General features: G+C 44.2%; 1 protein-coding gene across 2 annotated transcripts; it reads right to left on the reverse strand.

The window, feature by feature from the left end:
- Positions 1-415: 415 nt before the first annotated feature.
- Positions 416-7285, reverse strand: LOC310847201 (uncharacterized protein). 2 transcript variants are annotated; one of them, XM_083744824.1, is made up of 4 exons: positions 5599-7285; positions 3993-4125; positions 1956-2078; positions 416-531 (listed from the first exon to the last, which is right to left on the reverse strand). In XM_083744824.1, exons 1-4 carry the CDS (start codon positions 5697-5699, stop codon positions 496-498), a joined length of 393 nt encoding a protein of 130 aa, XP_083600950.1. In that variant the 5' UTR covers positions 5700-7285; the 3' UTR covers positions 416-495. The 2 variants fall into 2 exon arrangements, 1 of the variants encoding a protein (XP_083600950.1); XR_014565669.1 differs by lacking the exons at positions 416-531; positions 1956-2078; positions 5599-7285 and adding an exon at positions 2924-3332 and having other exon boundaries at positions 3993-4283.
- Between the last annotated feature and the right edge of the window lie 5884 nt (positions 7286-13169).

A 13169-nucleotide genomic window follows, 5' to 3' on the forward strand; every position in this document is an offset into this window, starting at 1 on the left:
ACTAGAGAATCTTCCAAACAACAGGAGCAAACCCTGCACACACATGGGGGCAGCTTCTTAGGGTTATTATTGGATTTACAGTATCTTTCGCTTATTGGATTTATAATATCTTCTGTGCTCCCCCCACCCCCAATATACTACTTACTATTATTTATTTATTACTAGTTATATCCCACCTTCCCCCAAGGAGCTCAAGGTGGCATATATTGTTCTCCCCTATGCTCACAACAACCCTACGAGGTAGGTTCAGCTGAGCATTGGAGAATGGCCCAAAGGTCACATCCAGTAATCTTCATGGCCATGTGGGAGAATCTGAAAACTGCTCTCTCCCAGGTGCTAGGCCGGTGCTGTGACCACTACACCGCACTCTCTCTACTTCACCACAACTTCCACAAACAGAGCAATACGAGAGATAAAAGCCCAAAGCAAATGTACACTGCCTCATTACACGGATTTCTCAACCCGTAGTGTTGGGTTTTCCACTGGCGCTGAAGTTCACACTTTCCCCTTGCTTCTGCTTCCAGCTTTGATCTGCAAACAAGAGAGACCCAGTGAATAAGATCCAGGATTAGGTCTCCTGGCTTATTGTGCTCTCTGCTCTCTCTGGCAACATTCCCAATACACTTCTCTCTGTCCTGTCCATAGGATTTGTATCATGTTCTCATACAGTGCAACATGTACCAGCTGCCCCATCTTTGGTTGGCATCTTCTGTATAGGATGGGGGGGCACCTGGCTTGCCCACAGTACATGTGGAAAGGATCTAGGGGTCTTGGTGGACCACAAGCTGAACATGAGCCAACAGTGTGATGCAGCAGCAAAAAGAGCTAAGGCTGTTCTAGGCAGCATCAACAGAAGTCTTGTGTCCAGATCAAGGGAAGTTCTACAGTCCCACTCACGACATGAAATTTATTACAGTCAGAGACCAGCTTGTGAAACACAAATGGAACTACAATCCCAATAGCAAAACGAACATTTAAAACAATATACAACAATGCATTTTAAGTTTAAAAGTGCGATAGGCGTATAAACACATAAAAACTTTAAAACAGACTGCCTTAGAGAAATGACCCAACGTCACCTGTGGATCCGAGTTTGGGAATTTTCTTACACTAGATTGAATCGGGGGGTGGTCAACGCCTACAGATCTGTGCACAGAATCTGGCGACAATCTGGGCCGTCTTGCGGTCTTTGCCTAACAGGAGAAGATCAAATTTTTGCTTTACTGGGAGGTCAGCAAGCCTCACCAGCAGGGGGTCAATGGTTTCTCTAGGTGCCTCATCATAAAAGGGACATCTAAAAAATATGTGTTCAGGGCTTCCTATCTCCCCCAATGGACAGGGACAAATTCTCTAGTCATATGGGACTTTTTTAAAGGATCCTTCCAAGACTGGCGAGGGCAGAGCCCAGCTTCTGGCAAGTGTAAAAGCCCTTCTTGCATTTTTGGATACAAGAAAAAAAAAGATATGCTGCTGGAGCAGTGATGTATCTCCCGATTTCTACCATTTTGTAGTCGGGGCACCTCAAGCAATCCTGTTGTCTTTTCGGTGTCTCTAATTCTTTGCCTAACCATAGCTTTTGCTAGGCCCAAGCCCAGACTTAGAGGGGCTTGGGGGCAAAACCCAGTTTCTGAAGAGTGCTCAAGACTGCTGCCTGCCAGCCTGTAGTCCCACTCTGTTCTGCCTTGGTCAGACTAACCCTGGAATGCTGCCCTGTGGGCTCTAGGTCTTCACCTGTGGGCAGAAGAGGAGCAAGGAGCAAGCCAGTATATTCTTTTCTAGGGAGGGAGTTCCAAAATTGTCTGGGAGCCCCAGGTTACTACTGAGAAGGCCCTCTCCCATGTCCCCAGCAACCATCCTTGTGAGGGTGGCAGGACCTCCCCTGAAGATCTCAGAGCCCAAACAGGTTTGTATGTGGGAATATGTTATTCCAGAGAAAAAAATATGGGATCACTGACCTTTTCCCGCACCAGGATATGCTGTCTGTGATTTTGTGCTGGCAAATGCTTTAACACTGGGAAATCTGCTTCGTTGGTGTCCTGGCCTTTGCTGCTGGGTGAAGAACTCCAGTTTCTGCCAAACTTTCTAATGCACAGATACACAGGAAAGACAAGGGTTAAAGGCACTGCTAGGGCACTGTGTGGCCAAACAGGAGCTGAGAGATTGATTGGCAAGCTACATGCCCCCTGCCCCATACTTTTGAAGTATGTGCCCAGGGCAGCTGTTTACCAGCTCCATCTGGTACGCAGGCTGAGACCCTATCTGCCCGCAGTCTGCCTCACCAGAGTGGTGCATGCTCTGGTTATCTCCCGCTTGGACTACTGCCATGCACTCTACGTGGGGCTACCTTTGAAGGTGACCCAGAAACTACAACTAATCCAGAATGCGGCAGCTAGACTGGCGACTGGGAGCAGCAGCCGAGATCACATAACACCGGTCTTGAAAGACCTACATTGGCTCCCAGTACGTTTCCGAGCACAATTCAAAGTGTTGGTGCTGACCTTGAAAGCCCTAAATGGCCCCGGTCCAGTATACCTGAAGGAGCGTCTCCTCCCCCATTGTTCTGCCCGGACACTGAGATCCAGCGAGGAGGGCCTTCTGGTGGTTCCCTCACTGTGAGAAGCCAAGTTACAGGGAACCAGGAAGAGGGCTTTCTCAGTAGTGGCCCCCGCCCTATGGAACATCCTTCCACCAGATGTCAAAGAGAACAACAACTACGAGACTTTTACAAGACATCTGATGACAGCCCTGTTTAGGGAAGCTTTTAATGTTTAATAGACTATTGTATTTTAATATTCTGTTGGAAGCCTCCCAGAGTGACTGGGGAAACTCAGCCAGATGGGCGGGGTATAAATAATAAATTATTATTATTATTACTATTATGTGGCAGATGCAAGTTTGAAGAGGTCAGATGTTGTTTGTGGGGAGTGAGGTTGCTCCTTCTGACCCCTTCCCTGACCTCCACACATGCAGCAGAAAGTGTGCTGGGCACCTGCTAGTGTAGGGGATACATAGAAAGCCCCCCCCCCAAGAGCCCCTTCGCATCTCATGTGGGTGGACGTCAGGGGTAGTACCAGAGCGCGCTCTGTACTTCACCCGCCTCAAAGATTTTTGGTGAACCTGTTTTATAGCTGAAAACTGGGTTACCATCTCCTGATGGCCATAGACAGTCTCCCATCATGCGGGTACAATTCAAAAGCCAGAGCAGCCAGCCAGGCCCAGGTTCTGCATACAAGGTTGTCACAGAAACCTAGAGTTAGAAGGGTCCAACCTTCACCCCCACGGCATCTCCGATGAATGGCTCAGTGATAGCTAGGAGGCTGCTGTACAGGGATCTGTGGAGAGAAGGAAAGCATCCTGGGCTCCCATCAGATGTCAAGGAAATAAACAACTATCTGACTTTCAGAAGACATCTGAAGGCAGCTCTGTTGAGGGAAGTTCTTAATGTTTGATGTTGTATTGTGTTTTAATTTGTTGGAAGCTGTCCATAGTGGCTGGAGAAACCCAGTCAGATTGGCGGCATATAAACAATAAAGCATTATTACTATTACTATTTAGGCGCCAGACAAAAACATTCCTCTTTACTCAGGCCTTATAGCTACTGGCCTGTGAAAATGTGAGGGAGGACTATTATTATGTTATTTTATTATTAGGCTGTCATTATGCTTTTATTTTGTTTTTCTGAGGTTTTTTGATAAAGGGTAGTATATAAATTGAACAGGGAGCCTGCCCTGATAATGGTGAGCTTAGGTGCTTAGAAAGTTGGTGTAAGATTTAATTTGTCCCAGCCTATTGTTTACCCTTTGGAACATTTCAAATACTTGCTGTAATAATTTTCAGTGACAATATCACTCCGAGCTTTTCCCCCCTGCAATCAGGCAGCTTATGTATATTTGTTATGAAAATATTTCTTATGCTGGGTCTTTATTTGTGGTAGGAGGTCTTGCAAGAAGGACCCAAGGCTAATAGCATCCTTGCAAGGCAAAACAATGTACCGTGATCCCAAGGTGAGAAGTGTAGATCTTGCAATTGAAGATACTGACCATCATCCCCCGAAGACCATCCTGATCTGAGGTGGTGAAGAGACAGGTGTCCTCTACCTTTGCATTGATGGAGCCATCCTTGTTCCTGATGGGCAGCAGAACGCAGCACAGGATTTGCAACATGACCAAGATATCAGGGCTTAGATCTGAAAAAGCAGGGACTCCACTCTTGCTTATGAGAGGATTTGCTTAATACATTAAATGAAACACAAACTTAATACTGTGATCAGTTTCCCTTGACCTGGTTTTGATTTCAATTACAGTGGTATCTTGGGTTATGAACTTATTTCATTCTGGAGGTCCGTTCTTAACCTGAGGCGCACTTTCGCTAATGGGGCCTCCTGCTGTTCTCAACCCAAGGTACTATTTCTGGGTTAGCGGAGTCTGTAACCTGAAGCGTATGTAACCTGAAGCATATGTAACGCGAGGTACCACTGTATCCAGTCTCAGGCTTCACTTCTATGTTAAGCTGAACAAACTATAGCAAAATAAGGACAAATATTAATATTTCAGTCTCATTCATTGAGAGACAAGACTCACAGGTCTGTGGTGTTGCAATTTTTCAGCACACCTGTCTGCACACAAATTTAGCGAATTTTCTTTTTTTTTTAGGAGAATGCAGAGACTATCTCACAGGACTGGTAAGTGTTTGCCAGAAACCAATCTGACTACAGTATTGCCTAGTAATTTAAATTAAGTTTTTGTTAACACTCTGTAGGCCTGATGCTGGTACTTCATGCTGGCATCTTGAAGATGGGAGTATTTCAACCCGGACCTTGGGGAGGACCAACAGGGAAATCCTACTCCACCATTAGGTAACACTCCTACACCCAAATAGCTCCAATGCTACATATCAGCCCAACTTGTGACAAAGAGGAACCCCTTCATTTTAGAGAGTCGTGCTGTCATCCAATTGTGCTTGCTAAATATATATAGTGAGAGCTTCTTACGCATTACTCTAAATATTGCTTACAGACGTAGACTATGCACAGGCAAGTATATTTGGAACACATTTATGCAAAACATAATAGGTTGAAGATAAACATGCATGCATTTGGATAATACTTATGCATTAAATAAGAATATATGGAATTTTCATTGTTAACTATTTCTTTTACATTTTTCAATTAAACTGTTCATTTTTAAAAAATAAATAAAATAAAATAAAATAAAATGCCCAGACTGGAAGACCCAGGAAAGATGGAAAGAATTACAGAATGGTAGAGTGGGAAGGGGTCCTGAGGCTCATCTAGTCCAACCCCTGCAAGGCAGGAATCACAGGTCAGAAAGAATCATTGGATTGTGGAATTGGAAGGGTTCCCAAAGGGTCATCTAGCCCAACCCGCTGTGTGGGGATCTGGCTGACCATGCTGGACTCAGAGGGGCCCCTTTGGCCTGACCCACACCAGCCCACGATACAAAAAATGGAAATTTGAAAGAGCTTTAAAAAATAAAAAGGAAACTGTAATTTTCCTTACAATCTCCATGCTGTCACTCAAGCTGTTTACAGAATTACAATCACACCAACAGTCTTTAAGGCCTCATAATGGCCACTTACCCAGTCCTGTCATGGGTGGCAGTTGCAGCCCATCGCAACGGGGCCGGATCCCTGGGGGCAACGCTGCAGAGGCGGCCGGCAGTTGGGTGAGAATTCTCCATGGCAACAGAGCAGAATGTTGGATGTCCCCAGCAGCATTGGTTTGAATTCTGGCCACTCCGGCTAGGCCAGGTGGACGGGGCTTGGGAGCAGACCTGAGTGGAGCGGTCTTCCCTCTGGTCCACCCCATGGCTGGGAAAGGCCAGCTGCCCTGATCCTTGGGACTGCAAGGCAGCTGAAGAGCAGAAAGGAGTCGGAGCTGTGCAGCAGTCGGAGGCAGAGAGCGCAGGTGACCCATTTTGTCCATGATTTTTGCCTTCAGGCAACACAGCGGGGGTGCAGTGGGGGGGAATTACCCCCTGGAATTAGGCAGGGCATGTGTGGGTGGGGGAGAGAGAGACTCATCAGGAGAGCAGTTCCTGGAAAGGGGCTTTAGAAAAGACTCTTGCAGTCAGTTTTCTTGCCCTAGAAACCACGTGGCTGCCTTTTTGGGACCGGCAGTTGTCCCTCCGGTTGCCATTTTGCGCTTCTTCAGGTGTGTTTATGGGGTGGGTGGGTGTCTCACTGTTACAGTGGCGCACCCCCTTCCCCTCGTCTCCACAATTGTGGGCAGGTAGTCCTTCACCTTATCTGCACTTGTCCCCGTCTGCCCTTAAAAACCAAAGCCTTTGAAGCCATGCACATTAGCAAAGCCCGCCAGTGTGCCTTAAGCAATGATAAGTTCATTTCCTTCTGGCAATGTGTCAGGGAGGGGGGCGTTATTTTCAATTTCACAAAGGCCCTAGTGCAGAGATTTGCTTAAGGGGAAGCATTTTACATGAAACGGCTCTCAATTCGTTTCATGTCTGGCAATATGTCCACAGGGGGATGCTATGCTGAACTGCTCGTGTGACCTAAGGCACAATAAATCGGTTAGAAAAACTTTTGCCTGGACTTAAAATCCGAGGACTGCACTTGGAATAATTTTGCAGGACAAGCTGTGATTTTGATGCAAAACTGACGAAAAGCTTCACTTTATAGATACACACATAATAAAATAAATAAGTAATTTAAAAAAAAATGCTTTACAGTCAAGACAGACACACACAGACTCTGCCTCATCCCTCTGTCCTGTCCGATTATGCCGCCAAGAAAGGTTGCTAATCAGCAGAACGAAATAGAACCAAAAAGTGCTTTCTTCAAAAAATCAAATTGAAATACAATTAAAACTAGCATATTCATTGCAGCATGTCATTAAGCAGGGGGAGGGGAAAATATTTAATGAAGCAGTCGAGTGGCCTTGAGAGGCTGAGCTGAATGGCTGGATGGACTAGTAGACCTGGAAACCAACATCTTGCAGTGTGGCTGAGAAGCTGCTACCCAGCACCCTTCAACGGAGCTCAGAACACACAGTGAGTTCTAGGCCTTTAACACACGTCCGTGGCCCATTGCCAGTTCCTCCGTTTCTGTCCGGGAATTTTTGCTTTCAGTAAAGAACACCAATGCTTTTTTGGACACAGTCACACATTCTTCCTTGATAAAACTGTTGGGATATTCCATTCCACCTTAAGGAACAGGCATGATTGTTGTGTGTCACATATCTGTTTACACTTCCCAAAAGATGTAAAAGCAAAGATTATGGGATAATGCACACAGTGACTTGTGATTGCAGTCTGTAGTCCGCTGGCAATAGGAGTACAATATGGGCATGACTTTAAGTTAACATCTTACATTAAAAACCCGACAGTACCAAACTATCAAAGGCTTTTCACCAAAGCCAGACTAAACGTCTTTCCTTCTGCAGTGTTGGATGGCAGGTTGAGAGGAGTTCCCTACTAGGACAGACTTTGCTTGTGTGCTCAAGACATCAATTCTATAAAACATATTTTGCTGTACTGTGCAAAATATGAGCAAGCCAGGGCTGAAATGATATTACCCTTGCTGGTACCTTTCCCGGGAAAATCAGAGGCTCACTATGTCAGGTTCCTATTGGAAGACCGGACAAACGCTAGAACATTAGCAGTGGCGAAGTTTTTAATCGGTGGTTGCAAGCACCAATGATCCCTATATTCTGAACAAAATGCTTGTTTAACCTGGAGGTAGGCTGCATGAATTGTGTATTGCTTTGTAACGATTTGTTGGGTCTTTGGACCGTAATAAAGATTGTTGTTGTTTACACTTCTGCATAGCTTTTGCTTTATGCTGTCTTGCTTTGCACAAAGGAGATCAGACATGTTTCCTCTTGTCCTGATCTACGCTGAATAAACTGCTTGTAAATATGCTCACACAGCCTCTCCTGCTACTTCTGGTGTGCAGCATTTACTCTGCTGAGTAGCGTACCCTAGCTTCTGAAACTCGGGTCACAAATTCTGCACCAAGGACTGGAGTTTGCCCGGCAGACCGGTTGGTGGGCTGGAGTCAGCTGGGGGCCTGCGAATTCTCCATTTTCTTTGGGTCTAACATTCATACTATGCATTGGTGACACAACTAAGGTAATTTCTAATAACCTCCAAGATTAAAACTGAAGCCACAATTAACACCATACAAAAAAATAGAAGTAGAAGAAAATATAGCAATGAAAGGATTAATATCATCGCTGTATAAATCAACTATAGAGGTCTACTTCCCTCCCCAGAATAATTTGAGAGAATGGTGGGAATCAAATAGAGATTTAGAAATTGAGGAAGAGGCATGGCATGGGCCGTGGATCAAAGCCCAGTATAAATCCATTGTGCCAATGACAAGGGAAAGAGGCCTCAAAATCATACATGGCTGGTCTTCAACACCTAGACGTCTAGCTTATATAAAACCCCAGAGCTCTCCTATGTATTGGAGAGGGTGTCCCACTATTGGGACATATGCTAGTGGCCAAAATGGTGGAAACCTTTTGAGAAAAGCATATTTCCGAGGTTTGATGGCTCATAACACCACTTCTTTCTGGAGTAATACCATAAAATTATATATCAGTGTGTAGTAAAGTTGGTACTGTTTAGAAATCATTCCTTGGTCAAGTAAAAAAGAGTGAAGCCTTGTGGGAACTCCATCAGCCACAAGGACCCTGGGAAAGAAGTTGTGTCTCTTTAAACTCCAGACTAGCTGGCTCCTTGGCGTGAAAGGTTTATTGGAATCAAGGAAGCCTTGATTTAATGAAAGGGCTGACACCTGGGTCTAAGGGTGTGAACATCCCCCCCCCCCCAACGATGTTATCTGTCCTTGAATTGCTTGGGAGTGAGTATCTGGATAATTTCCACGGAAGGGAGGAAACCCTTTGATTTGAATTTGGGATTCTAAATTGACCCAGCTGCCAAGTGGTAGATTGATCATCTAGCAAGCTGGTCATTGGTGAGTTTAAAAATTAATTAAGACTTATGATTGGCTTGAGAGTTACGACGCCAAGTGCGAATTGTGAATAAAAGATCAGGGAATTGTTTGAGAAGTTGCTCTCTGCCATTGCTCACTACAATCCGCAAAGATGCCCGGCTGTGATGTCCCATCTAATAGCCGTCGTTTTGTCTTTTGAAATGGAGATCTACGAAAGCCTTCAATTTGCGGATTCTTGAAAGGACTTCAACTATCCTATTTGTGTTAGACTTTGTGAGTATGTAAGTTAGCTAGACTATGCAATGTCTTTATTTTTCTTATCTGTGAACTTCAAAAGATACGCCTGCTTCTTTTAGCATGTTTATGTTATTTTAAAATAAACTTTTAAGAAAGAAACTGTTTTAGTAGTTTGTGTGCCTTCCCGTGGGAATAGCTAAGTCCTAGCCTTACGCTTGGTTACGCTCTACCGTAGAATTTCTGTCTGCAAGTCTGTGGAAACAGCTTGTGGAGTGGGGGATAGCCAGGATAACAGGTCACAGCCTTCTCCCTGGGTTGTGGTTCTGGGTCCCCTGGAATAGAGGGAGTGGTGGCAGCCCTACCGGGCCGAGTTTGTTCTGTTTTTGCAAAAAGTAATGTGTCTGCCAACCCTGCCCTGGGAGACCTAGTCTGGCCGGAGAGCAGAGACAGGTGAGGGAGGGGCAAGCAGTTGGGGGCCCACATTACTACACAGTGGAAAGATGATTTAATGATGGAGTAAATATAGAGGAATTTTGGAACCAAAGATACCTTTGTGGACATCTCCAGCTGAAGCAATAACAGTTAAAAGGAAAAACATGAAGGGAGAGTGGCCCACCTACTGGATAGTACTAGAACCAGACAAAGATAAGCCAACTTTAAAAAAATACGATGAAATTAGATGCCACCTGTCTGATTGGATACAATATTTCCAACTAAATCAAAAATTGTGTACAGACAAGAAGGTCTTGCCAAAGAAACTTCCATCTTTGAAAGACAATTAATATATAATAAGGGAAAGTATATATCAATAATGTATGACTATCTTTTAGAGTGGGAAGTGAAAGAGCAGGTAAAAACATCAATGATAAGGTGGGCGAAAGACTTTGGATATAATATCTATATGGAGCAGTGGGAAAGACTGTGGCAGCAAGATATCAAATTTACAGCATGTTACAACTTGAGGGAGAATACCATGAAGATGCTTTATAGATGGCACAACCCCCTGTCAAAACTCGCTAAACTGTACAAAGGTAGTTCACCAACATGCTGGCGATGCAAAAAGGAGATGGGGTCTTACTATCACATGTGGTGGACCTGCAAAATTATAAGCGAATTTTGGAATATATATGGCAAATTTAAGAAATTATTTAAATTTACCGTCAAAAAAAGGCCAGAGTTTCCTATTAGGAATATTGCCAATAGAAATTAAGCAAAACACAAGACCACTGTTTATGTATGCAATCACGGGTGCATGAATACTTGAAGCCGGAAGTTGGAAATGTGAAACAACACCAACAATAACAGACTGGCAAACACTCATGATACGAGAATTTCCAAATAGCAAAGCTGACCAGAAAAGTCAGGGGAGCCCTAAATCAAAAAGTATATGGAGAATGGAAATTATTTAAGGAATATATAAGACTATATTGCAAAAATGATATTATCCTAGCAGACTTGAATGATACTTGTGTACAATAAATAAATGGAATAAATGGAAAAAAGTTATAAAATAAACTGAGCGATAAAATCAAGACAATAGAAAAAGTATAATGAGAACGATTGGAAGATTTTCATAGAAGACTTTATTGGATAAGACATAATGCTGTATAAATATTTGGTTTTTTTTAATGGACATTTTCTTGTTACTGGTAAACTCTTTTTTGTGCTTAATTCTGTTGTACGTACCGTACCTTTATTGTGTGATTGTATTTTAAATTAATAAAGATGTTATTTTTTAAAAAAGGAAAGATGATTTAATGAAGAATGTAATGCAACAAAGTTGGTTCAATTACCTGTATTCTATCAAAAGTTGTAATCAAATAACCGGAAAAATAAAGCATATCTTGCTTAAGTTGATATGCAGTACTTTTCTTCATTTGAATGTAGCCAATGAGGCATGAGTGTTTAGAGCAGGGGTCAGCAAGGTTTACCTTGCCTGGGTTGGTTCACTCCAGCAGAGATCCCTCTGTGGGCCTGATTGTGCGCGTGCATGAGTGCGCTTGCCCACGATTTCCAATGGCTGCATCAACACATTTTTCAGCGCCTGCGCATCATGCGATTTTCGCCGCCCTGGAAGCGAGTCCCCATGCCACGCCGGTCTAGTGCAGCACATGGGGACTCGCCGAGTGGGCAGCTCAGTTTTGGGGCGGCTCATGAGCCGGTTAAACGACCCCCGCGGGCGCTAGTGGCCCATGGGCCTTTCGCTCTCTAGACCAGGTGTAGCCTTCTATTGTCTATTGTCTTCTTGAGATGTGGATTCAGCCAAGAACTTTACGAACTGCCTTAACTTTTCTTGTGTTCTCGTTTTGTAAGTACGCTTAGCTAGCGATGCTTTACAATGTTATCTTTTCTGTCTGAACCATGTAAGAGATGTGCCTACTTTTAAGTATGTTTAATCTTGTTTTTTAAATAAATTTTAAAAAGAGGATTTTCCTATTTGTTCTCTGTGCCTTTCTGGGGAAAGCCTGAATCCAAAGTCTGACCACTTAGCCTCCTACTGAATCTGTTGAATTCCTGCCTGCATTTTGTGAAAGCAATTGCAGGGTGGGGGTAGCTGGTAACCAGGAAGTGTAACCTTCTCCCTTGAATTAATATTCTGGGCTATCCCCGGACAAGGGAGTGGTAGCAGCAACTACCCCTTTTGTTGTGTTTTGTCCTGAAAAAAGTCTGTCATCTTGTTTGGGCAATGATTTAAACAGGTCACAGTAGGATTCAGCTATTGATGTTAAGTACTGGAGCTGAGAGGAGGACATTTGTCAGTGAGTTATGTGATTGCTATCAAGTTGGTTGATCTTTGCAGTGTTCTTTCATTTCGGGAGCTTGTAAAACATAGTAAAATTAAAGAAATGGCACAAAGAGCTGACTAGTCACCCAAAAAGCGATTTAAAATAGTACTATTAAGTGAACAAGGCTACAGTTATGAAGAAATTAGAAGAAAAATTGGTGGAAACTTAACCAAAGGTAGCATTTCTGAATTTTTGAGGAGGTATAAGGAGACTCAGTCACTACAAAATCAGACTGGTAAAGGCAGGAAAAGGTGCACAACAGCAAGTGAATTGATAGTCTCTGCCTGCGTGACAGAAGAAAACCATCTGGGTCAAGTAAGGGCGCTGGTGGGGTGGCAATGGGTAGGGCTGGGAGAGCTGCTTTCTCTTTTTTTCTGCTTCAACAATATTTCATTATGCTCATCATTTTATATAATTGCATGTTCCATAAAGTATAAAAATTATAAATAAAGCATGTTCTATTGGAAAACAGAAGATTGAAACAGATACATTTCTATCAGTAGGACGCAGTCAAGATTTTTGTTGAGTGGGCAGAACCTCAGATTTTTATTGATTTTTACTTATCGGTGTGACGGAAAAGTTTACTGAGCAAGTTGAGTCACTGAGTATCCTGTCCCCCCCACACCTGCCAGCAAACAGTTAAATAGCAGCAGCTCCTGATTGGCCGGAGTTCGAAGTTTGAAGGGAGGAAGTTGGAGTAAAGGGAGAGCTGTGAGTTGGATTGGGTCCGGAGAGCTGAGGACAGCCAAGATCTCTCAGGAGGTGCTCTAAGGCAGGGCTCAGGAAACCTTGTCAATTTTGGCCCTGCTGGACTAAACAAAAGCCTTCAAAGCTCAGCCCAGAATTGAGATACGTCAGTGAGGATCCTGGTTCCTTTACCTGGTTGTCAGAGACATCTTCTAGTCCCCAGCTCCCCAAAACACAACAGGATCGGACTTCCGGTTGATCGCGGGAGCGAATACAAGCGGGTTTTCTCTCTGGAGAGGGAATCCAGCTCTTGGAAGGAAAAAGGGGGTACTGCAAGGGCGCCGCAGCCCCCAAAATACCCCTGGAAGCAGATCCAGGGGGCAGGTTCCCGGTACGGCCGTTTGGCGATTCCCCCGACCGCCAGGTAACCTCCTTCGGAGGAGACGAGCGCGGCGGGATAGAAAGGCGGCAGGCAGCGGGACGCCATTTCTATCCTCCAAGAGCGAAGCCCCAAGCTTGTGT

The sequence above is a fragment of the Podarcis gaigeae genome (genome assembly GCF_964106915.1).
Source record: "Podarcis gaigeae genome assembly, chromosome: 6".
NCBI lineage: Eukaryota > Metazoa > Chordata > Lepidosauria > Squamata > Lacertidae > Podarcis > Podarcis gaigeae.